Source organism: Phyllostomus hastatus, unplaced genomic scaffold, assembly GCF_019186645.2.
Source record: "Phyllostomus hastatus isolate PE091 unplaced genomic scaffold, TTU_PhHast_1.1 phas_contig_86, whole genome shotgun sequence".
NCBI classification, from domain to species: Eukaryota; Metazoa; Chordata; class Mammalia; order Chiroptera; family Phyllostomidae; genus Phyllostomus; species Phyllostomus hastatus.
This window is the reverse complement of record NW_025333977.1, coordinates 1996393-2023649: the sequence shown is the minus strand read 5'-3', so window position 1 is coordinate 2023649 and position 27257 is coordinate 1996393. Positions and strand designations below refer to the sequence as shown.

The 27257-nt window shown below is 41.4% G+C and overlaps 1 protein-coding gene across 6 annotated transcripts in view; it reads right to left on the bottom strand.

Moving 5' to 3' along the window:
- LOC123826747 (amyloid beta precursor protein) overlaps positions 1-27257 on the bottom strand; it is a 244818-nt gene that overhangs the window by 81733 nt on the left and 135828 nt on the right. For 2 of the 6 annotated variants that reach the window (XM_045850787.1, XM_045850788.1), the window contains exons 7-9: positions 16239-16406; positions 13906-13962; positions 2023-2156 (exon numbers count right to left, since the gene is read on the bottom strand). In XM_045850787.1, coding sequence (XP_045706743.1) covers positions 2023-2156; positions 13906-13962; positions 16239-16406 — 359 coding nt within the window. The remainder of the gene's footprint in view (positions 1-2022; positions 2157-13905; positions 13963-16238; positions 16407-27257) is intronic. The other 4 variants (XM_045850790.1, XM_045850789.1, XM_045850792.1 and 1 more) reach the window with 2 other exon arrangements.

The window sequence follows — 27257 nt, the reverse complement described above, 5'->3', positions numbered from 1 at the left end:
TGGGAGAACTGTGTGAGGTCCCAAGGTGCCTACTTCGAAGGGAACTAAGGCATCATTGTCATATGTACAATGTTTCTTATATCTTCTTCAATAAATGTCTCCATTTTTCATAGTACATGGCTAGATACTTTCTGGATTGACCATGACATATATGAAACAATTGCCAATAAAATTAAGGATCAAATACACAGAACTGAATGAAATGCAAGAGCAATGACTGCCTGTCCCATTCCGAGAACTATGTGGGGTATTAGGAATGGGTGGGACTTGCCAATGTGAGGGAGAGTGGAAGGGCGTTTGCAGAGGAAGTTAGTGCTGACGGTGACAGGAGGCCAAGACAACCTGAGCACGTGCGGAGCAGAGGCCAATGGCTGTTTAATGCTGCCAATATGATGGTTGGGGTGGCAGAAAAAGCAGGAAGCCTGAAGTTGGAGTGCCGAGGGTTGGGCTGTGGGGCTAGGCACTCAACTGGGAATGCCTAGTTGAGTGTTCAGTATTTATTATTGTTATTTTTATTTTTTTTCTTGTCCCAGATACGAACTTTGAGGACAGTGGGAAGCACCTGAAGCCTTCAAAGACAGGAAGTGAGATAGAGTTTAAGTTTAAAGGACATCATCTCAGAGGTAGTGGATACAACTCACAGTCATCCTTGATTTTTAAACAAAGACAACACATCAACCTGTATCTTTCCTAAAGAAAACCCCTATTTTTCAAGAGCTAGCTTCAGGGAAAACCTCACTCTTCCACTACAGCTAGCTTTGTAGCTCAACTCGCATCTGAGGTTCCATGAAGGGCGACAACCAGAACTGCATATTATATCCCAGAGCCCAAGCATTATGATTCTGCTTTTCTTCTCCTTAATGTTTATTCCTAAGTAGTTCCAAGTATTGTGGTCCCTCTCTTAAAAAACAGACAAACAAAAAAAAGGAATTGTGTTCTGCCTCTAGATGCATTAGTAGTTGTATGTTTCAAAACATAGGTTCTATTGTTATTCGGGTGTGGTGAGGCCAACACACCAGGAGATGGCTATCACCGAACACACAGTTTCCAACAGGTCACATGGGCAAGCACAAGGGTTGCTCAGGAGGCAGGGAAAGTGAGGAAAAAAAACCACGGAAACAACCTTTATTCTTTATTGTGGTCTGTGAGGCAAGGATGGAGCAAGGCAGGGTAAAGCAGCTCAACAAGTTTAGGACTGATGGATTTGGGTGACTCGGGTGAGGTCCGGGGTATGGGGGCTATCAGTCCTTCGGTGCCTGGTACCCAGCCTTGAGGCAAGTAGGCAGGTTGCTAGTCGCCTAGTGTAAGAGCCCAAAGAGAAAAGGTAGTTGGGGTGCAGATTTTGAGTGGTTGGTTTGTACTGGGAAGGTGTGTTTCCAGGCCGGTCATTTGCTACCTCTCAGAACTGGCTTGCCCCGGAGGGACAGCCTCTGCAGGGCTAGTAAGGTCTCAGATGCCAAATCACCGGAAAAAGACAGAAATAAAAAGGCATGATTAACCCATCTCGATCTTAAAAAAATATATGGAACTAGATGAACTGATTATTATGTTTCACTTTAGTTGTAAGTTTCTACAGTCCTATGAATGAGCATTGTAAGAAATGATTGGATCAAAGATATAAAAAAGAATAAAAGAATAAAAAAATATTCTTTAATGGTACCTAAAGAATGTTTTAATGGATTTTAATTTTTAACATGATGGTTACAGGTCCTCTACATATAGAATAAAAGCATTGAGAATGCTGTAAACACTGAATTTCTGCTTCTAAAACCGTATTATACTTCCGATACCTGGGTCTTTCCTAGGTGGGATGCTCAGGAACATACAACCCCGCCCTCCCAATCAATACCCTACAGCAAACATTTAACATTAAGACTATGTCTTTAAGGATCTGGATAAAATGAAAGGCCTCCCCCACCCCTAGATATTCATCTGCCATTGGGCCCCCATGGAGATTTGAGGCAGAGGCAAGACCCAATTTTCCCTTCGCTGCGGGGCTGAAGCACGGATGAGCCACAGTACCTGGGACATTCTCTCGCGGTGCTTGGCCTCCAACCTCTCTTTGGCTTTCTGGAAGTGGGCGTGTTCATTCTCATCGCCAGGGGTCTCCAGGTACTTGTCAACGGCGTCAGGGGTGCTGGCTGCTGTTGTAGGAACTACAAGTAGAAGGGAAGAAGGTCTGAGAAAGAGAAACAGACTATCCAGTCATTTCAAAGAAAGCCATAGTTTTCGTTTATTCCAGAACAAAGAGTTTTTAGTACAGAAGCACACACAAGATGTTAATGCTGTTTAAGAGGATACCACGAGACACTGCCCAGCACCTAAGATGAGTGTCACCCCTTTCAAGAATCAAGTGAAGGAAAGTCTTGAAAATAGTCCATTTAGTGATTATAATATTATACTTAAAATCCTTTGCAAAACAAGCAGGCACAGAGCAGAAACAGTTGGTATTTAATACAGACATGGCGTCCTAATTCCTAGGCTTTGCTAAATTAATTTTTGTAATCTCGAAAGTAAATGATGTATCATCAATGCTATGCCTTAAGATTCCTACAAAAGCCAAAGAAATCTCAAAATTAGTCTACTGTAGAATAATTGCACCAGAATAAAGGTAAATCCTACACTCTACATTCTCTGTTTTAGATAGCTTGATTACACGCCGTCTTTTCTGAAAAAACATTTTAAACACTACCAAACTCAAAAAGTTAATAAATGAATTTTTGAAATCATAAAAGAAACTTTCTACTTCCACAAATTTGGCCATAGTCAACTGATTCATAAGACTAGTTGTCAAAAAGGAAGTGATTTCTATTCTGAATTCCAGTAATACTTCTGAGCAATATTACTGAATTGCAACATATACTGCTATATTATGTGGAAACGTAAATACCCATAAAATTGGAGTGTGCATTATAAAACAAAAATGTCTTAATTCACATGCTGAGTGAATCATAATGGCTATACAAGCAGTTTTCCAAAAGATCAGATCAGAATTCTAGTAAGAATTCAGAGCATTTATGAGCTTATTTTTTTAAGTTAAAAATATTTTGATATAAAGAAGAAACTAAATCAACCAACCCCCCCACCAATAAAATAAAAATAGATGTTTCCAACTATGTTCTCAGGCCAAATCAATTTGTTTTTTATTCAAAAGATAATTCAAGTCTCCCTAATGTTCTAAGTATTCTTCACTAATGTTCTCTAATTACTGGACTACTATATTTGAAATACAATACTTCCAAAAAGACTTGAATGAGAAGAATTTATGGTTATATGATTTTGAAACTAAACTCTAAGATCAATGCCTTTTATACATGCTTCAAAAAAACATCTGGAATGTTAAGATTCCATTGGCCCCAAGATTTACACCAAAACCAGAGGCTTTTTTGTTACATAATTAAATATTATCATTAAAGAGAAACATTCATTCTGGTTTTGTTCCTTCTATTCCAATCACTGCTTAATAATTATGAAAAAAAAATAAAAGCAGTTAAGGTATCTATTCAGGTTTTCAAGGGCAAGGAAGGACGTGGGACATATTCCTGATTTTTTTTCTCCAATACTTCTGTGTCCACCCCTTACAACCCCACCAGTGGATTTGGAGTCAGTTGGTCTGGGACTGGCACAGGGCATACATTCTGAAAAACATCTGCCCCCAGCTCTGTTTAGTAGTCAAGGGAGAGGTTATTTCAACAGCGAAAGGAAGAAGAAAGGCAGGAGCATGAGCTTTGCAATTGGGCACAGCTTGATTTCAGTCTTAGCCACGCTGAGGCCCAGGGCTGTAACAAGCACTCTGCGTTCCAGTGTCTTCGCCTATCCCACCAGTGACTGGGAGCATCAAGAGAGGGAGAGCCACACCACAAGTCAGTCACCCTGCAGAAAGACGGCTTCCTATAGGCACACTTCCTTCCTCCTTAGCTTCCTATATCCTAACTTCAAAATGGGGAACTTACGCCGCCACAGAAAAATGAGCTACTTTTCTTTCAAATCCACTGAAAATAAATTACGCACAGGATCGTGAAGTGCCAACTGCAGAAAAAAATGTGGATTTTTTTCCTAAGAAATTTTCTATGTAACCCACATAAGATTGCAATTATTAAAAATGAATTCTTAATTTTAAGACTAAAAGGTAATTTTCAATGTAAAATCTTTTTTTTTTTGGTAAAAACACAAAAAACACACAAGCAAAATAAACAAAGGTAAATATCTTCCTGCAACTCAAGCAAATCAGTCAACAAGAATGTTTGAGTTAATCATTTTCCCAACTTATAATGGAAATAGCATTTAGCATTTTAAAATTTATTTCCCATGGTTTTAATCATCATCACTGGTACAGCTCAAGGGAGAACAAGTTAAAATTCTTTTTGGCACAGAATAATCTGGCAGAATGACAAAATTAGGCAAATCAAATTTTACATTTACATAAATAAAAATGTCTGGGGCTATATCCTCTGATCAGGATGGCCAAGGGCCATAAGTGTGTTCATCTTATCATGGCACCCTCTCTGGAGGAGTGGAATTATAAAGCTTACTATATAAGTAGAAAGGCTCTCCAACACTTATGATTTGCAAATATTGTCTACTGTTATGGAAAGGAGGCAAATACTAAAACCCGAGCCTCGTTAGCCTACGTTGAAATACAGTTTTACAATATTGAGAAAAAAATAATAAAGACACGAGCATGTGAAGTACATTTAACAAAATTAAGAATACTTCAAGTATTAAACCTTGTTTAAGCAAGTGGAAATAAATACAAAGACCGTATCACATACTTATTCCATTCGGTCAAGCTATTTTTCTTTTTAGAGTACAATCCTTGTTAGTGACCTCTGCTCCTCCAGCTGAGAACCTCAAGGGGAGCTGTCTCTCTTTCCATCCTTTATTCAAACATTTTCACCACTCACACTAACAGTGTGTCTCCATCAGTGTGAGTGAAGTTTTCTTGTGTTCGTATCAGCCAGCAAACTGATGGCTATCCCATCAAGGAGAGAAGGGTGACACATCTCGATATTTTCAAACGAATTTAGCATTTCATGATCACTACCCTGCAGCTGGTGAGGAGGACGGGGAGAACATTTTAAGGAGGAGTTTGTGCAGAAAACTCATCTTCTATTTCTCCAATATTCCTACATCTGAAGACCCTGTCATATCAGGACTGGCTGCCACTGGGTGATAAAGTCTGAGCTAGACCAGAGACATCACAACAAGGATGGTGGCAGGGGCAGGAAAGCCCGCATGCTATGCCCTGACCCTTTCAAGGTAGCTCCCTTGGGAAAGGACAGGCTCAGGGAATATCAGAGCATGTTCCCGGGCACAAAGGAACAGGGAGCTGGGCCTCACAGTCACCGGGGTCACCTGAACCACCTGGAAAGTGAAGACAAATCGGCTTCAGGAGGGTTCATTTTTGTATTGTTTTTAAAACTTCCACAGAGCAGTTTACACTGTTCAGACACCTCTGAGGTGCCCTGGATACTGCAATATGGGCCCAGATTTCCCAGTTGGTCAAATCATAAAGCCTCCATTCATGAAGGCCTACTGTGCGAGTCACTCCACACACGTTCTCCTTTAACATGTGGGGAGAAGAAAAACTACCCTGTTACATATACTGCATAGAGGGGAAATACTCTTCATCTAGCATACTCACATCCCCAGATACACAGAAATAAATCTGGATTCGGGATTCGGAAAACCACGAACAGGCTGTAAAGTTAATATTTAGAGCAGAAAGGGCTAGTCCACGGACATGTCTAGGGCATTGGAAAGGGTCTGTTTTGGTTAATGAACAACGTGAACTGGCCAAAAACATACTTTGTTATGGTGTCTGTCGGCCTGTTTTCCAGGCTGCTCCTGCTTTGCAGGCCACCTGGCAAACCACCTCCAGCCAGTGCTCACCAGAAGCAGGATTATGAAACTCTAGGGTCAAAGGGAAAGGTCCCATAGCCCTTGAGACTGAATAACCTGTCAGCCCTCAGTCCCTGTTTGGACATGCTCATTCATTCCTTCCGCAAGCAAGCTTGCTGGCTACAGTCACCTTTCCAAACAAAACGAGACTTAAAACTCAGGGTTAAGCATTTTTAGTTCTAGATTTCGACTGCTAGCTACCAAATCCTAAGCAGCACTCCCACCATCATCTACGTGTGTCTTTGACTCTCGGATGACCTTCCTATCAATTTTCTTAGTCTCGTAACAGCCTGGTAGCATACTGTGGGAGGTATACCATTTATACACAGCATGGGCATCTGCCCCTAATACCGCGTGAAAAAATACAACAGAAAACTAGTTCTGTTCACAGCACGTTACTGCCTCAAGATGAACGAACACCCTGCTTCCAAAAGCTCGGGACAATTCTGGATGAGAAATGCTTTTGATATAAGCTGCATCCCGTGTTTTCCTGTGCCACCCTGGGAGGTCAGAGGTATCTGAGAAGCCGAGCCAGTAGCCCACATGTGGACTAGGCTGCCTTCAGAGAGATTGCCCATTCCTTCATTCCCCCAAGGGAAATGACAGCTTCTACTCTACGTGAGGCGTGGGGAAGAAACCACTGAGCCAACAAAGACCCTTGTCTTTGTGGAACTGTGTTCTAGTGAAGGAAACAACCATCTCAAAAAATAGGAATTCACATGGTTAATATGTGATCCGTATTATGGAGCATAAGAGAAATAGAACGGTGTTGAGAGGAATCAGGAGGGCCGGGGGCAGGGGCTGGAGGAGAAAGACAGTGGCCAGGCTGGGTCTCACTGCGGCGACCTCTACAGAACAGCCCCCCTTGCCAGGTACCTGCTGCAAGAACAGGGTAGGCAGATGGAGAAATTCACACAAAGGCCCTGAGAGGTGAGTGTGGCTGGAAAATTCCAGGATGGGCGAGGTCCACGTGGCCTGAGCTGAAGGGGCAAGGGAGACAAGTAGTGAGAGAGGCAGGGCCCGAGTGGGTTGTTTTAGCGAAGAGCAAACATGTGCTTTAAAGGATCCGCCTGCTAAGGGACAAAGCCGTCAGAAGGAGAGCTTTAAAGAGGGAAACATGAAGGGGAGGGCGGCTTGGAAAAGTGGCAGGGAGGTGGTGAGGGGTTCTCGCTACGTGCCCCCCCCCCACCCTCCCAACACAGATGAGAAGGATCAGGTTCACTGCGTTACCACAGAATGCTGTAACCTAAACCACAGGTAACCAAACACTGAGGGAGATACAGTTTTCTCATGCGCGAGGGCTCATTTCAGTTTTAGAAATGATGCACCGACGCTTGTCACAACGCTTCCGCTTCCCATTGTCATCTCCGCGTAGCACCTGCCACGGCTCGATTTTTGGGGGGGAGGTGGAGGGTGAAGAGGAGCAGCTTTGCTTTCAGTTTATTAATGAATCCTGGTACTGTTCCCAGTGTTCCTGTCACACAATACACTGCCATGACTGGGGACTCAATGCCAGCAAAACATTTCCGTTCCTGCTTCCCCTTTATCATGATAAGGGCGGTTACTTCAAAACAAGGTGGAAATGGGTATCATCTGCGGGCTGAGGTAGAAGTCACGCTCCTTGCCCGTTTGCAGGGCCCCTGTATGGGACACAACGTCAAATGGGAGTGTCCACACACCAGATGCCCATTTCAGCTCTGACTGTACAACCACCCCATGGCATTCCATTTCACATTCACACCAAAGACAACAGAGAATACGGCGTCCCCAACCAGAGACATCATGAAAAATTGCCCCAATGACTTTGATATTGGTTGGCTTCCTTCAATGTCTAGGGTGACACATAAATTTGTAGTCATAAATGGGCTCAGGATGCAAAAAAAGAATAATCCCACCTTCAAATAGTAACAACTGCAACCACAGATGCCAAGCCACAAGGCAAATGTTTCCCTTTACAGAAGCCCATACATGGCATCTAGTCAATATACTAACATTAGATTCTAACAAGAAAATCCGATTAGTCTCCTTTTGCCAGCAGAAAGGCGATGTATTACCTCTATAGCAATGACAATAGAAAATGAAAGTAAATTAAGACCTATGTAAGTCCTTGCCTCATCACTGAAAATGCGATTTTATACCAAGCTAGCAACGCTGTCACTTGAAGTGGCTGTGATTTATAGGAGAGGTGGCAATGGGGGTAATTTATATACAGGTGAACCATAAACCTGTAAAGAACAATTTTGTGTGAAAATTTAATCTCAAAACCTGGCAGAGCTTTGCGGACTGCCACCTCGACTTTTCTTGTTTGGAAACAAGGGTTCCGCACTTCTCTAATTCTGCAACAGCAAAAATCCCTAATGCACACGAAACCCCAAGATCTATCACCACCACCACATCCGAGTTAGGGGAACCATTTGTAATGTGAAAATAGGCTGTGATCCTTAAATGGGGTTATACACTCTCCAAACACAGAAAGAACAAAGGCGCGTTCCCCGGTATGCCCTCGGATCATTCTCCGGCAGCCCGTGTGGTTGTGGCTGGCGGACTCTCAATGCATCATGTGGACACACGTAATAAAAATGTAATCTACGCTGTGTTTACTCTGCCCCAGCCAGCCCGCATTTCTTTTTTATGTCTTACGGGCACGCACTGACATGGGAGTTTTGTCAAATCTATGAAATGAACGTAGTGAGAATGGATGCTGGTGTTATTTTTTTTTAATATCTACATCCCACTGAACACAGGGCACCACAATTGAAAAGCATCTTTTGAAGTCTGAATCCAAAATATGTGTGTGAAGCAACAGTGGTAAGGACTGGCATCTAGACCTTCTTCATCTTGGGTTCTTGTTTTTTTTTTCTCAATTTGCTGGAAGCAATTTCCAACTTCGTTAATGATGGATCATAAGGGGAGGACCTGTCACAGCTGCTCAGCACTCAACCGATGAGTTCAAAAAGTCAAAACCTTCAACATTGTCCGCTTTCATAGAAGCTGTAGCAGTCAAAGCCAAGTGAACTCTATGGAGGTCTTCAGGATAAAACCAATTTCGTTTTATTCCAGCCTTCCACAGCAAGCTTTCCCTATGCTTGCATATTTTATTTTACACTGTTATTTAATTCCATCTCATACTTGGGTCTGATCTCATCTCATCAACGAAACTGTCAAGTTACTGAAAGCAGGGTATTTGATTTACTCTCCTGGTGTCCTTTAAAATACCTAGCTCATCACCAGCCCATCCTGGGCTCAAAAGTAACGGTTTTATTAAACCAGAGGTTGGCCTGCTGGCCTGCTTTTGTAAACCATGTTTTATTGGACACAGCCGTATCTAGTCACTTGTCAGCCGGCTGTGGCTACTACCAAGCTACAACGACCGAGTTGAATACACATAACAGAGGCCATGTGGTTTACAAAAACCTAAAGTATTGACTATCTGGCCTTTTAAAGAAAACTTTTGCTGACCCTTCCTTAAACTGCTTACTCTTCTTTAGAAATAGCTAAAGAATGCAGCACATATATAATAAGCATTGTTTTTTTTTTACTGTTCTGAGTAAATAAGCTTAGTTTTTTTTCTTTTTAAATGCTGGTTTGCAGAGCAAATCAACAATTTTCCATGGGACGGTTTCTTACCGTGGCAGCTCAGACCTTCTCGTCCTGACCACTTCTGGACGCCGGAGATGCAGCGTCTCATAACCGATGATCTAACAGGTTTTGTTGGCATTGATGTGACATGTAATTTAATGTACCACCACATCTGTGAATGCTTTTAATTGTTTTAAATAATGCTTAGCCCTTTTATAAAAACATCACAGTTCTCTTAGTGTTCGGGAAGGTGGTTAATGGAAACTAAGAGTTGCTGTTTCACAATCAGAAGAACAAACACAGTGGGATTAAGAGTAATGGTTCGAGTCCGGCCAAAGACTAAATGGCCTTGATGTGATGACAGCACAACTCTGGGCTAGGGTGGCACATTCCACTCCAAGGCCACACGGTGAGCCATCCACAGTTTGCAGATTGTCTGCTTCTGAGGAACAGCCTTAGAACTTGGGACGGTGGTTTGGCCTGATTTGATACATGCCCTGGAAGACGACCAGTGCATTCTGTGTGGGCCATTTGGATATGAATAGACATCAATTTTTATTGCTTCCCCAATCTTGCATGAGGCCAAATCTACACTTTTACAAAGAACCTGTGGCCATAAACACAATCCCAAGCTACATCCGAGAAGCCAAGTAACCGGGGTAAAGCAAGGCTACGTGGTAGCTCTACGTACGGCCGTTCTCTAGCAGATGCTGGGATTCTGTGAAACCAGGAAGACGCAGACAGGAGGATGCGGTGGTGTGTGGCGAACATGCACTTCTACCCCAGGGGCTTGCTGATTTATTCTCTGCTTCCCTAACAGTTCTTATATTAGAGTAGGAAAAGGATGAGGCCTCTAACAAGAAGTCAGAAGAGCAACTTCTACCTTAACTTGCCAATATCGAGGGTTACGATAGTGGCCTCGCACATTCAATTTCATAAACATTGGTGGAGAACTGGACACTTCGGACATTCCAACATTTCAACGTGCCTTCAAGTGTATGGAAAGAGTACATGTTTTCATCAGCCTGGTTTTATTTCCGAATCAGACGTGGGCACACTAATAGTCAAGGTCAGAGGTTCTCAAAAGGGGGTGATTTTGTTTACCTCCCAACAAGAGCACATTTGGCAAAGTCTAGAGGTATTTTCAGTTATCACAGCTGGGGTGGTGTTACTGGCATGCAGTGGGGAGAGGCTGGGAATGCTGATCTGCATGCTCCAGGCACCCACAGCAGGGAGTTATCCAACCCCAAACATCAATAATGCAGAAGCTGAGACCTTGCTGCAGGTGTTGTTTATACCACAACTCACCCCAAGAAAAGGAGCAAGATGGGTCATTTGTCATTCTCTTTGGTCACACCCCTTGGTATAGCAGTTGGCTGACTGAAAATGCGCATGATATTCTTTGTGAGATTAAATGCTATAAAAGTCCGTTTGTCTGCCACCTGAGAGGCAGTCTGATGGGGAGAATACCACACACACACACACACACACACACACACACAAAAAGATCATACTCTCATCCGAAACAAATTAATCAATTAAACGTGTGTGTAGTAACGTCAGTGTTCACAAAGACCGCATGGGCAGGTTGAATGTGAAACTCTTGCACTGTTTCCAACCCAAATGGGCAGACAAAAAAGTGACGTCAGAAACAATTCAGGTCTCACAAGATTCTTTACCCCAAATGGGAACGGGACTTTCAAAAGGATTCAAATCCCTAAGTTTATTTGTAAACCGAAAGCTCCTAGCATCACATCTCTATCCTTGCTATCAATAGCTTAATTATTACCTATGATACAAACCCCCCAAATGAGGTGTCCCTTAAAATTGCAATGTTCAAAGTTATTTTTTTTATGACAAAGACTAAAAATCTAGAAATATCTAATTATAATAATAAGTCTTGACAGGAAAATTATTGTACTTCAAATGCAGACCATCACACATTTTTCTCTAATATGTGCAATTTTATATCAGTGTAACTGAAAAGCATTTTCTGTCTCAGTTCACATTTTTTATGTAATCGGAAGTAACTCGGACTGAGAAACCCGGAAAACTGTCGACCACCTCTGTGAAAAGAGATTCCCTCCCACCAGGTTGGCGAGGGTGCCCCGGGTTGGTGGAGGGGCCCAAGTCGAGCCCAAGTTGCCGAATCAAAGGGGCCTGTTCCCCTTTCTAGTCCTGGCTCACGTTCTCCAACGCCAGCCTGCTGTCTGCATTTGACCTCCAGACGACCATGACTTTTTCAATTCAAAAGTGCAGCTTTGCTATAAATAAGACGGTATAGCTGCCCAGGCTATAAATAACTAAAAATTATACGCTTTCTCCAGTCTGTTTGTACTAGCGCTGCAAAACCCTTCACTTGCTGTGATTGAAGAGTCTCTGTAGGTAGATAAGAAAACATAACTGCCAAAATCACACTTCACCCTCTGAGAAGAGTGTCAGGGTCCCAAACACACTACAAACAGAGGGAGAAAATTACTGGGAAAGAGGATATTACAAAAAATTTTCAATGTCTTTCTGGAGGAATTGAGGACGCAAGTACTTGAAGAAAATAAAGTTATCAAGTGACAGTGTCCATTTCCATTAATTAATGACAAAGAGAATACACAATTATTTTTATATGCCATAATAATATAAAATAGAACTTAAAGTAAAAAATATATTGTTTTGCAAGAGGATGAGAAAGACATTCAATTCATTGAGGCGTGCTATAGTCATGGCATTTACAAAAAGTGTTTTTTAATATATTTCATCTGATTTCTACTACCTTCTATATTCCTGAAATGTGCATCTGAACCTCAAATATAATTTTTCCTAATCTAGAAAACAATGTCGGAACCAACCACTTGCCCATGTGGAATATGGAGCACTGCCAGAATAGCATTTCGGTTTCAAACCTGGCCCTGCCACCTTTGATGGCTGGGGAAGAAAAGTCACTCAGCTCTTAAAGCCTCATGTTCCCATGTGCACAAAGGAAGTGAGGTAAATGCCCACAGAGTATTCCTGAGAAAAATAAATGACCCATGAAAATGCTGAGTGAAACCCAACACGCCCCACAGATCGATGTCTTATCAAACTGACAGTGTCACTTCTGCAGTTTTCCCCAGTCCTTCTCTGTCTATTCACTCCCGAGACTTTCCATGCTCTTAGAAAGAATGCTGTTTCACAATCATAGGAAATACACTGGTTGTGACAGTAAAAAACCACATCCTTCAGAAGTTATACCTAATTTGAATGCATTTGAATCTTATGGAGGCCATTAAAAAACTTTTCTATGATAGTATCTTTTGTAAATTACATAGCTCTCCAACTATAATTGATTTTTTTTCTTAAAAAAAGATAATCAGTCTCATCAATTTTGAGACTAGATTTTTTTTTCAGGATAACACAGGAAAATGCTAATTTTCTGGTTATTACCGGAGGGAAAAGGGGTTGGGGAGGCAGAACAGGGTGGAGGGGGGTCTATATGCTGATGGAATGAGGCAACTTGGTGAACACACAATACTGTATACAGATGATGTGTTATAGAACTGGGCGCCTGAAACCTATATAATTTTATTAACCAATGTTACCACAATAAAACAAACAAACAAAAAATGCTAATTTTCATGATATCTAAGCTACAACGGAAGGTCGGTGCCTTCTTCCAGCAGTCACAAACATGAATAGTGCATACCTTCCCTAACCTAACACTGGATAGATCCATTTCTGGATGTCATCTAAATTTAAAAATGAGTAGCTGTGAGTCTGGCACCACACTTTTAAACCAAGGGAGACTGGTATGCCAGCTGCAATCATTACGAAATACACACATTGTACGGCAGGCTGACATCATACTTCCTCAGAGGAAGCTCTTTCTCTACATCTTAATGATCGTGTCCCACTAGTGTGCACTCGGAGACAGGTGGCAGAGACGGTTCTGCATTCTGAAGTGGCCTTTCACCTCCTTAAGGGTGACAGCTGTCTTAGGACACACACCTAAAGCCAGTGCATGTGCCTTAAGTCCCCTCAGTACAGTGTATGAACATGAAATATTTTTTCCCCTGGGAAGCAAGTCACTTCTAAAAATAGATTCTTGTTAAACTGTGGCATCTGTGAGTCGTAGGAAATCAAACAGCAATGCCAAATAAAAAACAATAATCATGTTGTATATACCGTCGTTGACAGAACCATGCTAACTAAAAGGAAACTGACTGGAAATAGAAGCAGCTTAATCGAGGCCCTTAGCTGGACGTCCGAAGTTGTCTGGCAAAATCAGACGTAATTATGAGCAAGGAAATGGAAACAGACATCTTATTAAAGACAGGTAGGTAGGTGCTCAAGAAACACAGAATCATGCACAGAAGGTGAGGATGCTGGACTTAAGATCCAGCCATGCAATGTACTCCTCCCCTCCCCGCTGCCCCCATGGGATTTACAACATACGTTTAACAGCATCTTGGGGAAGAAGCTCCAGGGTAGTCTTGAGTAAACTTTGGGACACTATGGAGAAAATAAAAGAACATAACTAAAAACAAAAACAGAAACATGGGAATGATGGCTGAAACTCACTCACACAATTCCACTAACCAAAGGGAGAAACAAAAACAGAATCATGGAATTCTATACAAAAGCTAGGCAAATGTCCTGTGTTTTGGCCCCAGCATGCAACCAAAGTCAACATATAAGCATAAGATACATTTCCACAAGAACATCTTAGAATGCTGGATATTAGAATGCTGGTTCTTGGGTGTCTCTGATAGGACACCCAAGTAGCCTGGGGAAGCATTTCTTGCTCCCATTCTCCCTCCTTAGCGTCCAGCATCACCAATCCCCTCCCCTCCGTTCTCCACGGAAACTCGACTGTTTCACCTGCTCACAGGGCAGCCGGCTTCTGGCTCTCAGCTCTGGCTCGATGTTGAGCCTTTACTCTTCACTGATCTGCCCATCTCCCTAAGTGACCTGCAGCCTCTCAGGTTTGCTACTTGATAAATCATTCTGTAACCCACTTCCCCTAAAACAAAGTGCTGCCCGGCTTATCCATTACATCTTTGTTGAGAGCAGGCACCTTTTACAAATCTCAGCAAAAAAGTATGTCATCCAGGGCACCTCCAGAGATGGCACCTGACCCGTGGGTCCACTGCTCGTTCCAGGCCTGGCCCAAACCAAACTGATCAAAAGGAGAGGGTGTGTGTAGGGGCTGCTACAGGTTTATTTAAAAAAAAATTGGGGGGTTGTTTCCAACACTTGAGGCAAATTCATCACTGCTAATAATTTTTTTAAAAAAACCTTTTATATGTTACATGCACCCGTATTTACACTCCAAGAAAAAAATTCACCTCAGGGAAAATGCCAGAAAATTTCCCCCAGCAGCCACACCAGTCAGAATCCCTTTAACAAACGCCCTTTGTTCAAGAGGGTCCAGGCAAGAGAGCCCCCATTGTGCTCCTTGTTACCTGACCTAATTAACTTCTTTGTTTGAAACTGAAGAAAGGAGTTCTTTGAGCTAGGAGGGGCAACCACCCAATCAGAGCCAGGAAGAGATGCCTGAGAGTTACCCATCCTACACCTGTTCTCCCACAGGGCCGAAGTGGAGTCATCTCCTACACCAGAGACGCGCAGGAACTTTCCATCCGATTCCACTTGGATGCGGGGCTTCACAATAGAAGGTCTTAATGGTGCAGGTCCTGTTTTTGTGTAGCCTAATCCTATGATCACACCGGAAAACCATTTATATAATCCCTAAAAGTCCCGGGCAGGAAATGGGGACTCACCCTTCCAAAGACCAAGGAGAAACGGCAGGAGTCTCTCCAACAAAACAATGAACAACTGTTGAATTTAATCTTTCATTGATCAAGGTGAGTAAGCATTTCTTGAGCAGTTAAAGCTTCTGACTCATGAACACAAAGTAAATAAAACGAAACTGGGAATTTAACCTGGAAGGCTATTGGGAACTAAAGTCCTGTATGTCTGGGGTATTACTTTTTGAGGACTACCTCTGTGGAAGAAGTTTCAACTTGCATTTAAGTCATCATGACTTCATTTATTTATCCCCCAGAGTCATGGAAAGTTTCAAGTTCAATGTTTCTTCCCCAACTCCCTAAATCATATTTCATGGAAGGTTTCCAATGTTAAGGCAAGAGTTTTCTTTTACTTCCAAGAGAAGACATGAGCACTTTGCAAATGTCCATGTGGGAGCTCTGGGGCCCCAGGGACACTCCCCGGACCACGGCATTTGCCGTGCGTGTGTGTGCTCAATGCAGACCCAGGCCCTTGCCACCACAATTAACATCCCACGTTATGAAACACATCCCAAGTACTCATCATAGCAAATATGCCTTACCAATGCAACCGAATCATCGTCAGCCTGGCTTCCAGTGGTAAACCTTATTTGCACATGTAGTGCACATGCACAGACCCGAACACACATGTACATAGACAAACACATATGTATACATTTGCAGAACAGCTGAGAAGACAAAACAGCAACTCCAGCGTGGCTTAAAGAGAAACACTCAATAGTCCCAGAAATTGCAAGATGTGTGCACCACACCAGTCAAAGAACACGCCCACGGCCATGCTTGAGTAGAGAGAGACGGAGATGTGAGCTCATGGGAAACATACCGGAGGAGATGCTGGCAGTTAGAGCGGCTGACAGGAATGGGGTTAGTGGTAGCACAGACCCGTCCCCAAGAACCAGGAAAACCAATCTGTTACAGGGAGCAGAGTCAGTGGCGAGAAAGACGAAAGGTGGCCAGGCTCGAGGAAGGTCCACTTACTGACGCTGCCACACACGGCCATGCAGTACTCCTCTGTGTCAAAGTTGTTTCTGTTGCCGCCACATCCGCCGTAAAAGAACGGGGCGCACTTCCCTTCGGTCACATCAAAGTACCAGCGGGAGATCATTGCTCGGCATGGCCCCGTCTCGGCTTGTTCAGAGCACACCTCTAATCAGAGGAGACGTGGGGAACCACATTTAGCATGAAAAGGTACTGGCTCACGGTTCATGTACACGTTTACTTCTGTAACGCATTAGTTCTCCCAGCGGTGACTTGCGCTGGGTTTGTAAGGCAACATCTGCCAAACATTCACTGAGGAATTTAATGACCTAGCGGGACTTGAGAATTACCTCCGAAACAAAGCAACGCATTCATACCTGGTTTAATGAGTTTAGCTCTCAGAGGCAATAAGAGGATTCCAGCTAGAGGTGAACAGATATTTCAGCTGTTTTTAGATCAATATTAAATGTCTCAAGGTACCTGCACATCAAAACATGTCTTCACTATGAAAAAATAAACTTTTTAAAAAAATAACTTCAAATTACTTAAAGGTAATTTGTGTCTGGTTAGGAGACACACACAAAAAAAATTTCTCGCAAATATCTGGTTCTCTTTAATAAATGAATGCCTTGACTTGAAGTACAAATAATTACACATATTTTGAAGGTGATCCAGAAGTCAAATGACATTATGATACATTGTTGTTTTCCTGTACCAAGTGTGAAACATAATGGCACATTCATTTTATATTATATTCATTTTATTTTTCTTGTGTCTCTTTCTAAATAGCTATGAAACCCTTTGTTAGAGCTAATTTGTAGAGCTCCAATCAACAACAAAAAGCATCCAGAACTCTAAGTTCATTTACATGCCAACTATGTAAATACAAAGAACTACACGATGGTTCCAGCAAGCCACATGTCTTGCTGGAATCTCCAGTCTTAATTCATCAATCAAAAAAAAAAAAGCTAAAAGCGACAGTCTCCATTTGTGGAATGTTTCATGGGCACCTGTGACATTATTGTGGCTGCTAAACTCCTGACCTGAAATGTCCCCAAGCAGTTTCCTGACTTTGGTGTGTGTGGGCATTGTGGGCAATAGCGATCAATCCCATGGTGTGAGGTCAGAGCTGGTATAAGTGTATGACAATCTAATGTCAAATACATACTGTATTGAGGAATAGACATAGGTGAGCCTGGAAGAACAGGGGTAAAAATGTGTCCCTGTCACTTTGGAACCTCTCAAGGAGGGTCACACTGTCCAGCTGGTTCTGATCTGCTGACGTGGAGCAGTGGATCCAGCGGCCCCGTACCAGAGTGAGACCAGACTGGCAAGAATGGGTATCTCCTTTTTTCCCTCCAGTTATCAGCATCACTGATCAACCATTAATCTGGTGGTTTCCCATCACTTTCCTCCTGACTGTGGCTAGGACACAAACTTCCTAGGGCAGTTCAGCTGATTTCAGGGTGCACTTTGAGTGAAATGAATTACTTTCCATTTCTCACTCATGTTTCTATGTCTACTCTACTGTAGGGCACACAAGTGTCTGATCTCTCGGACCTCTTCTCTAACTCTTTATGGTTTTGGAAAAATTATCCACATAGTTAAAAACAAACTTTGCTTAGTCTGGGAGAGGTGGAGGGATGGACGTGGGGTCAGCACTGGTGCAGTGTTATGCTAGTACCTTTTTTTACACAAGGTCTTGGTAAGTAGAGAAGGCCAATGCCTCTCTGCAGGGAGGAAAAGCAGCACACACTTGGGCTGAAGAAGTGTGAGTGGTCACTGCCAACTTCCTAGTTGTGATGCTGCACTGCAGATGGGAAATTCTCTATCTGCAGACAGAGACCAGCCAGGGTAATTCTTTCACTGCAGATGAATCTACAAGCATCTCCCCCTCAAATGGAAAAAAGAACCCCGCTCATATTAAAAAACATATAAGAGGAATGCTAGTAGTTCAATTTGCATTAGAATTCTAATCTTGTCTCTTGCCTGAATCTCTTGTTGCTTCAGCATAAAGGGCTATCAATCTCAGTTTAAGAAACTTTCATTTAAATTACCTTCTGGCAATGGGAAAATACCAGGAAATCTATCCAATCAAGATTTTAACTAAGTAGAAGAGTTTCAAAGCATTGAGTCCTGAAATATACAATTTATAAGCTGCATGAAAAAAAATTCAGGAAAAAAAATCTCAAGAGAGTTTAAGTGCTTACATTTATGTTACTTCTTTTTAATGGAAAAATTTCTTCCTAATCTACAAAAATCACTAAAAAACTCAGTGAAAATGTGTCTCATTTTGATTACTGTAACCACACAGTGGAAACTTATTTATAACATCACCCATTAACTGTAGAGCATGTAAAGTTAGACCTTTTATTACTGAACAAAAACTGAACTGAAACAAAAGTCATCGGAAAATTAAAACTGCATTTCCCTTTTCACATCTTCATCCTCTTCTCAAAACCTAAAATAATAAATGAAAACTCACGGTTTGAGATCATTTGCTAAATTTATTTTTGAATCCTAATTCACCTTTATTTCTATCCAGAGTAAACGTTGTGTATAATAAAGAAGGAAAAAATTTGCCCAGAACAACAGAAGCAGGGATATTTCTCAGAAAGAATGTTTAAAGTTAGCTGGAAACATAGCCCCACACTTTCATGGACACCTAAGAAACAATAATCTTTGTTTATTCATATTTAACTCTTAAACTTTTAAGAGCCCAAATACGATTCCTAATAGTCATCTATGTAAATTCTGCTGTCAGAGAAGGCTTATTTCTTCTTTCTAACAGCTCAGTTCACCCTTCGAGACAAAAGACCATTTAATAAACTGAAATGCTAGGGTACACAAAGCAGAATGAGAGTTTATGTGCTGAAATAAAGTCCCTATGCATTTTTAGATCTTTGTAAGGTAGGTCCTTGCTGAGATTTGTGCTGTTTAAACACTACGTTCCACTTTGTGGAAATCATTATTATCCAAACACAAGCCAGAAGTGGAGCTAGGGCTTCCTACATTACATAAAGTGATTATGTAATTCACTGTCCAAAAAAATAATGCTTAAGCACAAAAAATTAACTCTGAATGGATTTGAAATTGAAGCAATTTTTTTTGTGGACAACCAAAATTAGAATGCTAATTTTACACTTCAAAAAAATTCAGCATTAAGACAGCTGTGAAAGTGGGAAAAATGGAGAAAATCCTCATGATGTTCAAATATACAATAGTTATAATGTCATTTTAAACAGCAAAGTCAACAGATTAGCAAATAATTAGCTTTAAATAAAACACTAGCTGAGGCATAATTTTAGAATAATGTAAAGCTTATTATTATTTCATTTTTAATAACTGAATTTTAATTATTCTCAGACCATAAGAATATCCGTAAAACAAAAGCTTGTATTACATGAAATGCATGCACAAAGCTTAAATGTGTAAATTTTGAAAAAGCAACCACTTGGATAATCCAACTAATTAATCAAACTAGAGTTATTTACAGAATGCTAGGAATTGTATATTCTCATATTCTGAAAAAACAAAAAAAATCATGACGCATTGTTTCTCCAAAGGCTGTAAGAATCTATGCACCATTAAATCTCATACATAGTATGAACTTATCTATGCTCCTTGATTTAAAATTATGTATTTTGCAAGTTTAAAGTAGGAAGGGCAAACGAGAGAAGACAAACACAGATTGATCTTATAATAAGTCAGCCTTTTGGTTTCAGCAATAAAATAAAATGAAAATGACCAGTACTGAAATCTTCTAAATATGCTTATTTAAATATATCAAATAGATGTTTATATATCTAGCTACTTAGTACACCCATTAAAAATGAAAACAAATGACCTCAATACCATTTATTTCAACTTTAGTGTTTAGCTTGATTAAGTTATTGCTACAATTCTAACAGTGCTATAGGGTGGAAACTTCAGGAGCTTAAGTTACTAGAACCAATCTTACAGACCTTGTATTCTGTTGAAGAATAAGTAGTCAAATCCGGGTTTGCTTCTTATGGATGAAAATTTTAAAAAGTTAATGTACTAAAAAACTAGTTATTTTTTGAGAATTTTTCTTCTTCACAATAGTAGATGCATGTACTTTTAATAGAAAAGAGAATTTATAATGTGTTTGCAAATATGATAAACTAGTCATTAAAAAAACACATCCAACAGAAAATTCCTCTATACATGACCAGGGCAATAAATTGTCAGATATTTATTACCTACTAATCAATCATATTTTACTAAAAACAGGCATGTAAAACCAAACAAGCAAGCTTCAACTACAGGTCTATGGGAAATCTCACAGAAGCCTCAAACATGGGCTGAAATATATAAACAAATGATGGGAACAGCTGTGCTTGTAATGAAATCACCGACTCAGTGCCACTGACGGGTGCTAATTTGTCACGGAAGTCTCTGGAAGATATGCACAGTTGACTTGTTTTTTACTGAGTTCTGTTGATTCTCTCAGGCTATCCAATACATCTGTCACTCCAATTATACCTGACCTGATTCTCCCATCCTTCCCCGGTGAGAGGTTATTTATAAAACGCCACCTGAGGAGATGTACATGTAAAGTATTTAGACTACTAATCAGTACTCCGGTGTTGGCGAGCACTCCCCCAAATCATTACCATGACTTCCTGACCCTTTTGTTTCCTGTTTGTTGTGGGAATAAACTTGTTTCTTCTCTAAGCTGTGTGGCTAGTCTGAAGCCCAACACAGTGTTACAAGAAGCTCTAAACTTAGAATAAGACAGGATGTCATGCCCTTTGTTGGAAGTAAAAGAAAGTCATTTTTCTTACTGACTCTGAGGCTGGGAGTGCTCGGAAACGGGTTGTCTCCAGAAAAAGAAAACACCCTGATTTATATTGTTTGCCAATTTCCGTGGTGTCAATACTCCCACCATTGGTATATCAAGCTACCAGTGGTTGTGGCTCACAAAAGTCTTCACTATTTTAATAATCGGCTTTTATAGGTGAGCAGGAGTAGGCTGTACCACACCAATGAGAGGAAACGAGGCACAGGTCACACTAGTAACAATTACGTACGTAGGGAAATTCTCAGAGTTTTCTAATTTGCTTGGTCTTGGCAGTTGAATCTTTATGAAATTCCTTGGTGAGCTGAAATACCAGGATTCTTTCACACTTGGTGACATGTGATAATATATCAAGAACAACACCATAGAAAAGGAAGGTGTTCCCTTTTTTGTTTCTTACTTTCTGCCTCAGCCTCCTAAACTTGCCCAGGATGGGGGACATGAAAAGCTACTAAAGACCACTCCTGGAGGAGAGGTCCGAGGACCACCAGGGCCAGTGTCGCCCAGGACTCCAGACCCACTCCAGACCGACGGGCTCAGGATCTGTGTTAGGCAAGTGCCTCAGGTGACGTGCACGGACATTAATGTCTGAGAAGCACCATGGTCAATCACAGCTTTCACATGCAGTTGACATGTCAGAAGCAGACATACAGGGTTTCAATCACTCTCTGAAAAGACCAGAGGAAAAAGATTAGTAAAAAGGTTGCATAGGTTTTGGCTTATAAAAAGAAGTGCACATAAATTTGGGAAGTGAGGGATATAACATATATTGGTGGAGTTGTAAGATTCAAATATGTGTGTGTGTATATATGTATATATGGGTATATGTGTGTGTGTGTGTGTATATATATATATATACACACATATACACAGAAACTTAATTTTGCCTTGAATATCTGTCTTTAAGCCACACTAAAACAGCTTTAATACTTTTGCCTTAAATCCAATACCAATAGTACCTTAATTTTCTTACTCATATTTAAGTCTACAAAAACTCAGGCTCAGAAATCTGAATTTACATAATATTGTTCTTATAACATGCCAAACTATTAGAGATATTAAAGCTTCTATTTTTTATTGGGAAAAATAACAAAGGAAGTTGACCGCTGAGGAAAGATCACGAGGTTTGGAATTTACCTCTTTTATACCACCTCTCTGTAAAGGAAGAATTACATGGCATTTCCGTTATTGCAAAAACGGGGTGCTTCTGGACATGAGAGTTGGGGTTGGAAGGATGGTCCTGTTCTTCCATGTCCTTTTCTGGAGGATGCTGGGAGTGTCCACCTCGCCATGTGAACTGGCCTCCCGTAGTGGTACCCAGTGGAAACGATGGGTAGCTTCCAGCCGAGAAGAGCACTGTCTCTGGTCACTACATGGATGCTAGCCACCATTTGCTATTTTATTACAGTGTACTGGGGAGACTGCATTTCTTTGAGAAGAATAAAAAACAAAACTGGAAAGGCAGCTTTCTCTGCCTCTCACGACCTACAGAGCAAATATGCATGTGCAGTATTTAACAAATACACACTGTAAGCTATAAGACTACATCACATCTTATCAAATGGTTTTCATCTTACTATTTGAGGATTTATCAACTTTGCTTTTAGCCTATGTTTTGTTTATTTTACTGATTCTCCAATTTAAAAAGTGTTCACCGGCTACCTACAAGGTGCAAAGTGCTGATAAGTGTTACAGCTGACACTGAAGATGGGCGACGGTATTGTGTCCTCTCTGCTCATATATTTAAAGGCAGGCATCAATGTAGATCTCCATGTCATGGCCCAGTGGTTTGCGACCAGAGAGATCTGCTCTTGTTCCTTGCCAGGGAACAGCCAGCAATGACTAGAGACATTTTTGGTTGTGACAACTGGGGATGCTACTGGCAGGCAGTGGGTAGAGGCCAAGGATCCTGCTCAGCAACCTGCAATGAACAAAGCTGGCCCACTTCAGAGACTTGTCCGGCCCAAACATGAGTAATGCTGAGGGTGGGAAGCCCTGACCCCACTCGGGAAAACGGCAGAAGGGCCACATTGCATTTGAGGAATTTTGCGCACTCACGAAACAGGCCATGGTGTAGTCGTCACTGACACCTCAGAAATCCTGGGGAGCACATGCTATTAAATTCCAGAACAGATATAATCATGAAGGTTGGCCAACAGGTCTGTCTTTGCTTCGATCACGAAATATCAGGCACTTTCACGTGACAGCAATATGAAATTTCCACCCATGTTCTTTACCACTTTCATTGCCTGTCTCAACAATTGTGTTCACCAAGCACATGTACTCATTTAAGGAAAAGAGGCAGAGAACTGCGGCCAAACAATCTTACCACTGTGCACTAAGTATAGTGCACCTTTAATGATTCTTCTATTTCAAACTCCTTTAACCACTTTTAGAGTCTCTTGATTTTTAAAATCTGGCCACTGTCTTGAAGGCTGAAGAGTTTTCTTCAACAGCATTTTTCTGTGACATTCGGTCACCGTTTTACCTTTCCTTGATTTCTCACATTGTTCTAACATAATCAAAAAAGGGTCAGACATCGAAGCCAAATACGAATTTTCAGGAGGGCCACACGGTTCGAGGTGAACAGAAATAGGTGTTTAGGTTGTAACTAGGAGAGTGGGGTTACCTCTCTTTCTCAAATTTATTTATGTTCTTGGTGATGAAGAACTCCAGAACACACTTTTCTGTAAGGGAACTAAAGATTTCCATGAAGATCCACAACTCTGCCCCTTGGACCAAGGATTCCGAGCCTCTACTCGCCAATCAGACACGGATTAGTAAAATAGTGTGTCTCTGAAAAATGACATGCGTGTTTGAATTGTTCTCCCATCGGCTGGACTTCTTTTATTAGATTTGATTTCTTTCTTAATGGCCAACTATGCACTGTGCAGATGCACACAATTGTTGTGTCCGAGGCATTTGCGTATTTTTCTGGGGGAAGATGAGAGACTGTTTTTTTTTTTTAATCTAGTTTCTGGCTTTTAATTGAATTGGACTGCAAATGTTTCTTTTTATTTTTAATAAATGCAGACATAATTGTGTTAAAATGCCTTTAGCTAATCATTTCCATTATCCTAACATTAAGGCACCCTGACACAAACAAAACAGTGTAGTAATGGAGGATGGAAAGTAAGCACTGTTAGCCAGTGTTGCTGTAATATTTCCAGCAACATGAAGTTGAAAAACATAATTTTCTATGGGACAATGCAGATCTATGTGAATATATTAAACCATTAATTCTACACTTTAGGGTATGCAAACAGTATATCAATAAACTGGCTAGTAAAGAAACAGAAAATTATAAGTGTACATACACACACGGAATTTTTTACAGGGCCCTGTTCCTCATTCTCACATTCTAAGTAACCTCGCTGCCTCAGTGGGCTTTCTAACCTGGGACCTTCCAACTGCATCATGGGGTCTCTATCAAAGAGTCCGTCAAACACCTCAAAATCCACAGCCGCTGTGCCATGGGGGAAAAACAAAGGCCGCCCCCGTCACGTCTTTGCCTGTTGCTGGCACTGGTCCTCTTGACATCCTGGTCCAAGAACAGGAGTGGATCTTGCTGCCATTACTCAAAAGACAGAGACAAAGGCTCACTTGAAAGGGAGCAGCCATTACCCCGGTACCCCGTTCCCCAGTGCTCCGTGGAGTTTTGAATTCTTCTGGGGGCAGTGTGCTGCTCTGAGACCTCCAACGAAAGAATGAGAGCATTTTCATGTTCTCAGCAAGTCAAGCTGAGAATATGACACAGTTATTTTCACAGTTTTCCCCAAACTCTGCGAAAAGTTAAATATGACCGATAAGCTGGAATCCTATCGGTGAACAGGGTACCTTATAAAGCATCACGCCCATTACAGACAGGTAACATCAGAGATGTAAAAATCGGGCTAAGCTTTGTTTCCTCTACCCTTGAGATCAATGCAAGCTGCTGATTTATGACTTCTTGGAGTCCTTCTATTTGGTGCCCCCTTAACTGGCAAATCCTTACTCTCTTTTAAAAATCATCAAAATGCTACCTATTCGGTGATGCCTTAGTTGGAACTTCTGTCTCTAGGCTGAGCACTTTCCATCCACTGTGCTGCCAAATTTCCTTCCCGGCCAGGTCAGACAGACTTGTTTCTCCCTAGGTGTGGGTGTGCAGACGTGGCTAGAAGCCACCTCAGTGAGCCACCTTGTTCATTATCCTGCGCCCCCAGCCACCAGTGCCGCGGCCAATACCCAGGAGGGCCGGAAGATGCTGGCAGGGGGACCAGCAGTAAATCACACGGTACTTCTCCCAGATCCATAGTTGCTGGAGGCAGGAGAGCAGTAATTTAATTCTGTGGGGTTCCGTCACCTAGCCCAAGGCAACAGACATTTATATCAAACTTCTGAGTGTCGTCATCATGTGAGATGCTTAAAGGGCCACCTACATCAGTGTCTCTGTCCATTTAATAGATGAACTTTCTCAAGAGGTTTGAATACCTGTAAGAAATGAAACACTACCTGGAAATGCGGTGGCATTGGATACAATCTTGGTTCACTTTTCAGGGGGACATGAAATTTAACTGCAGATATTTTAATATGCAATATATATTCATAAAATTTTAATCCACAGACCAATTTCAAACTGTTTTTTATTCTTCACATAGGTCTATAAATATCAGCTGTTATACCAATAAAATGGAGGTCACCTTTATGCCTATTATAATTAAAATGACAATCTGTTGGCATTTCTAGTTCCTGGCAAACATTAGTTCTTTGGAGGAGCAGAATAATGCTTGTAACCATGACAACCACAGCACCTTGCTCAAGGAGTACTTACTATTTACCTGTAAGTGTGCTAAATGTTTCCCATGGATCGTTTCATTTAATCCTCACAAAATGACTAAAATGAGGTAATATTACACCCCATTTTACAGAGGGAAGCAATGAGGCCTAAAGGTTACATAATTGATGCAAATTTACACAGTCAGCAGGTTGTACAGCCTGGACTTGACTCTGGGCAGCCAGTTCTTATAAAACAAGCTGGAACACCATATGCCAGGCAGGCAGTAAGTACCTAACACGGATCATCTAAAGTGCTTCTTACAACAACATGCAACGTCACACTACCATCTACATGTTAAAGGGACTTACAAAGGTTACAAAACTGGCCCAAGGCCATGCAATGACTATAAATCCTCTCTCAAGTTCTATAGTAGTCTGCCTCTAACCATAATAAAACCACCTTAACGACATTAACTTGGTGTGGTAGTATCTGAAATATAAAGAACTTCATAGTATTTTTCTAATGATCAGAATCAGAGGTGTTTTTTGTTTTTTCTTCCATACAGGTCTAGATAGTAAATCTTTTTAGCTTAGCGGGCTGTATGGTGTCTACCCCACTCTGCCCCTACAGCATGAACTCGGTCACCGATGGCACGGAAACAGGTGGGGTTGGCTGTGTCTGAACACAGCCCTCTGTTTGGAAAACCCATACGGCCCATGGCCACGGTTTGCGGCCCTTGGTCGTTATGCTCCGTGTGAAATAACAGTAACACGAATATGTGCCTATCGTAAAGGAATGCACTCGTATAAGGGAGCACAGGTTAAACTGAAATAGTGTATCTTTATAAACAAAAAGGTAAAGGTTTGACGTTAGTGTGAGAGAAACACCTGGCTCATCTGGGTCTAAATCCTAACCACTTATCGGCTTTGTCACCATGGGCCATTTTGAAAAAATGTCTCTTGGCCTTCATTGCCTTGACTTTAAATGGGGAAGTAATACTTTTGACACACAGCAGAGTTACAGGGATTAAAAGAGAGAACCACTTCCTTAAAGGGCAAGCGGAGTGGTGATTCTGAAGGCACGAGAAAGCCAGCCCAATCTGCCACGACACAGTACAAAGTGTTTAGCAACCCGCAAGGGCATATGACTATTTGCTGAACAAACATAAGGGAAAAGGCAGAGTTGGGCTGGATGGACCAAACAGGCTAGATTAAATCAAGGATTATGTCATTTATTACAATACCCATGTTTAATCACAGTTTAGAGCTCGCGATTGAGTCAGAAAGTACCCTGATGTTTTGGGTACATGAAGTGTCATCCCTTCTCAAAACACAAAAAATTGGGAGCAAGTGTCTAAATACACTATTGTTTTATTCAAATTGGTATTGGCTTGGTCCATTAGATCAATATCCCAGCTATGTTTTAACAACCGAAACCAATG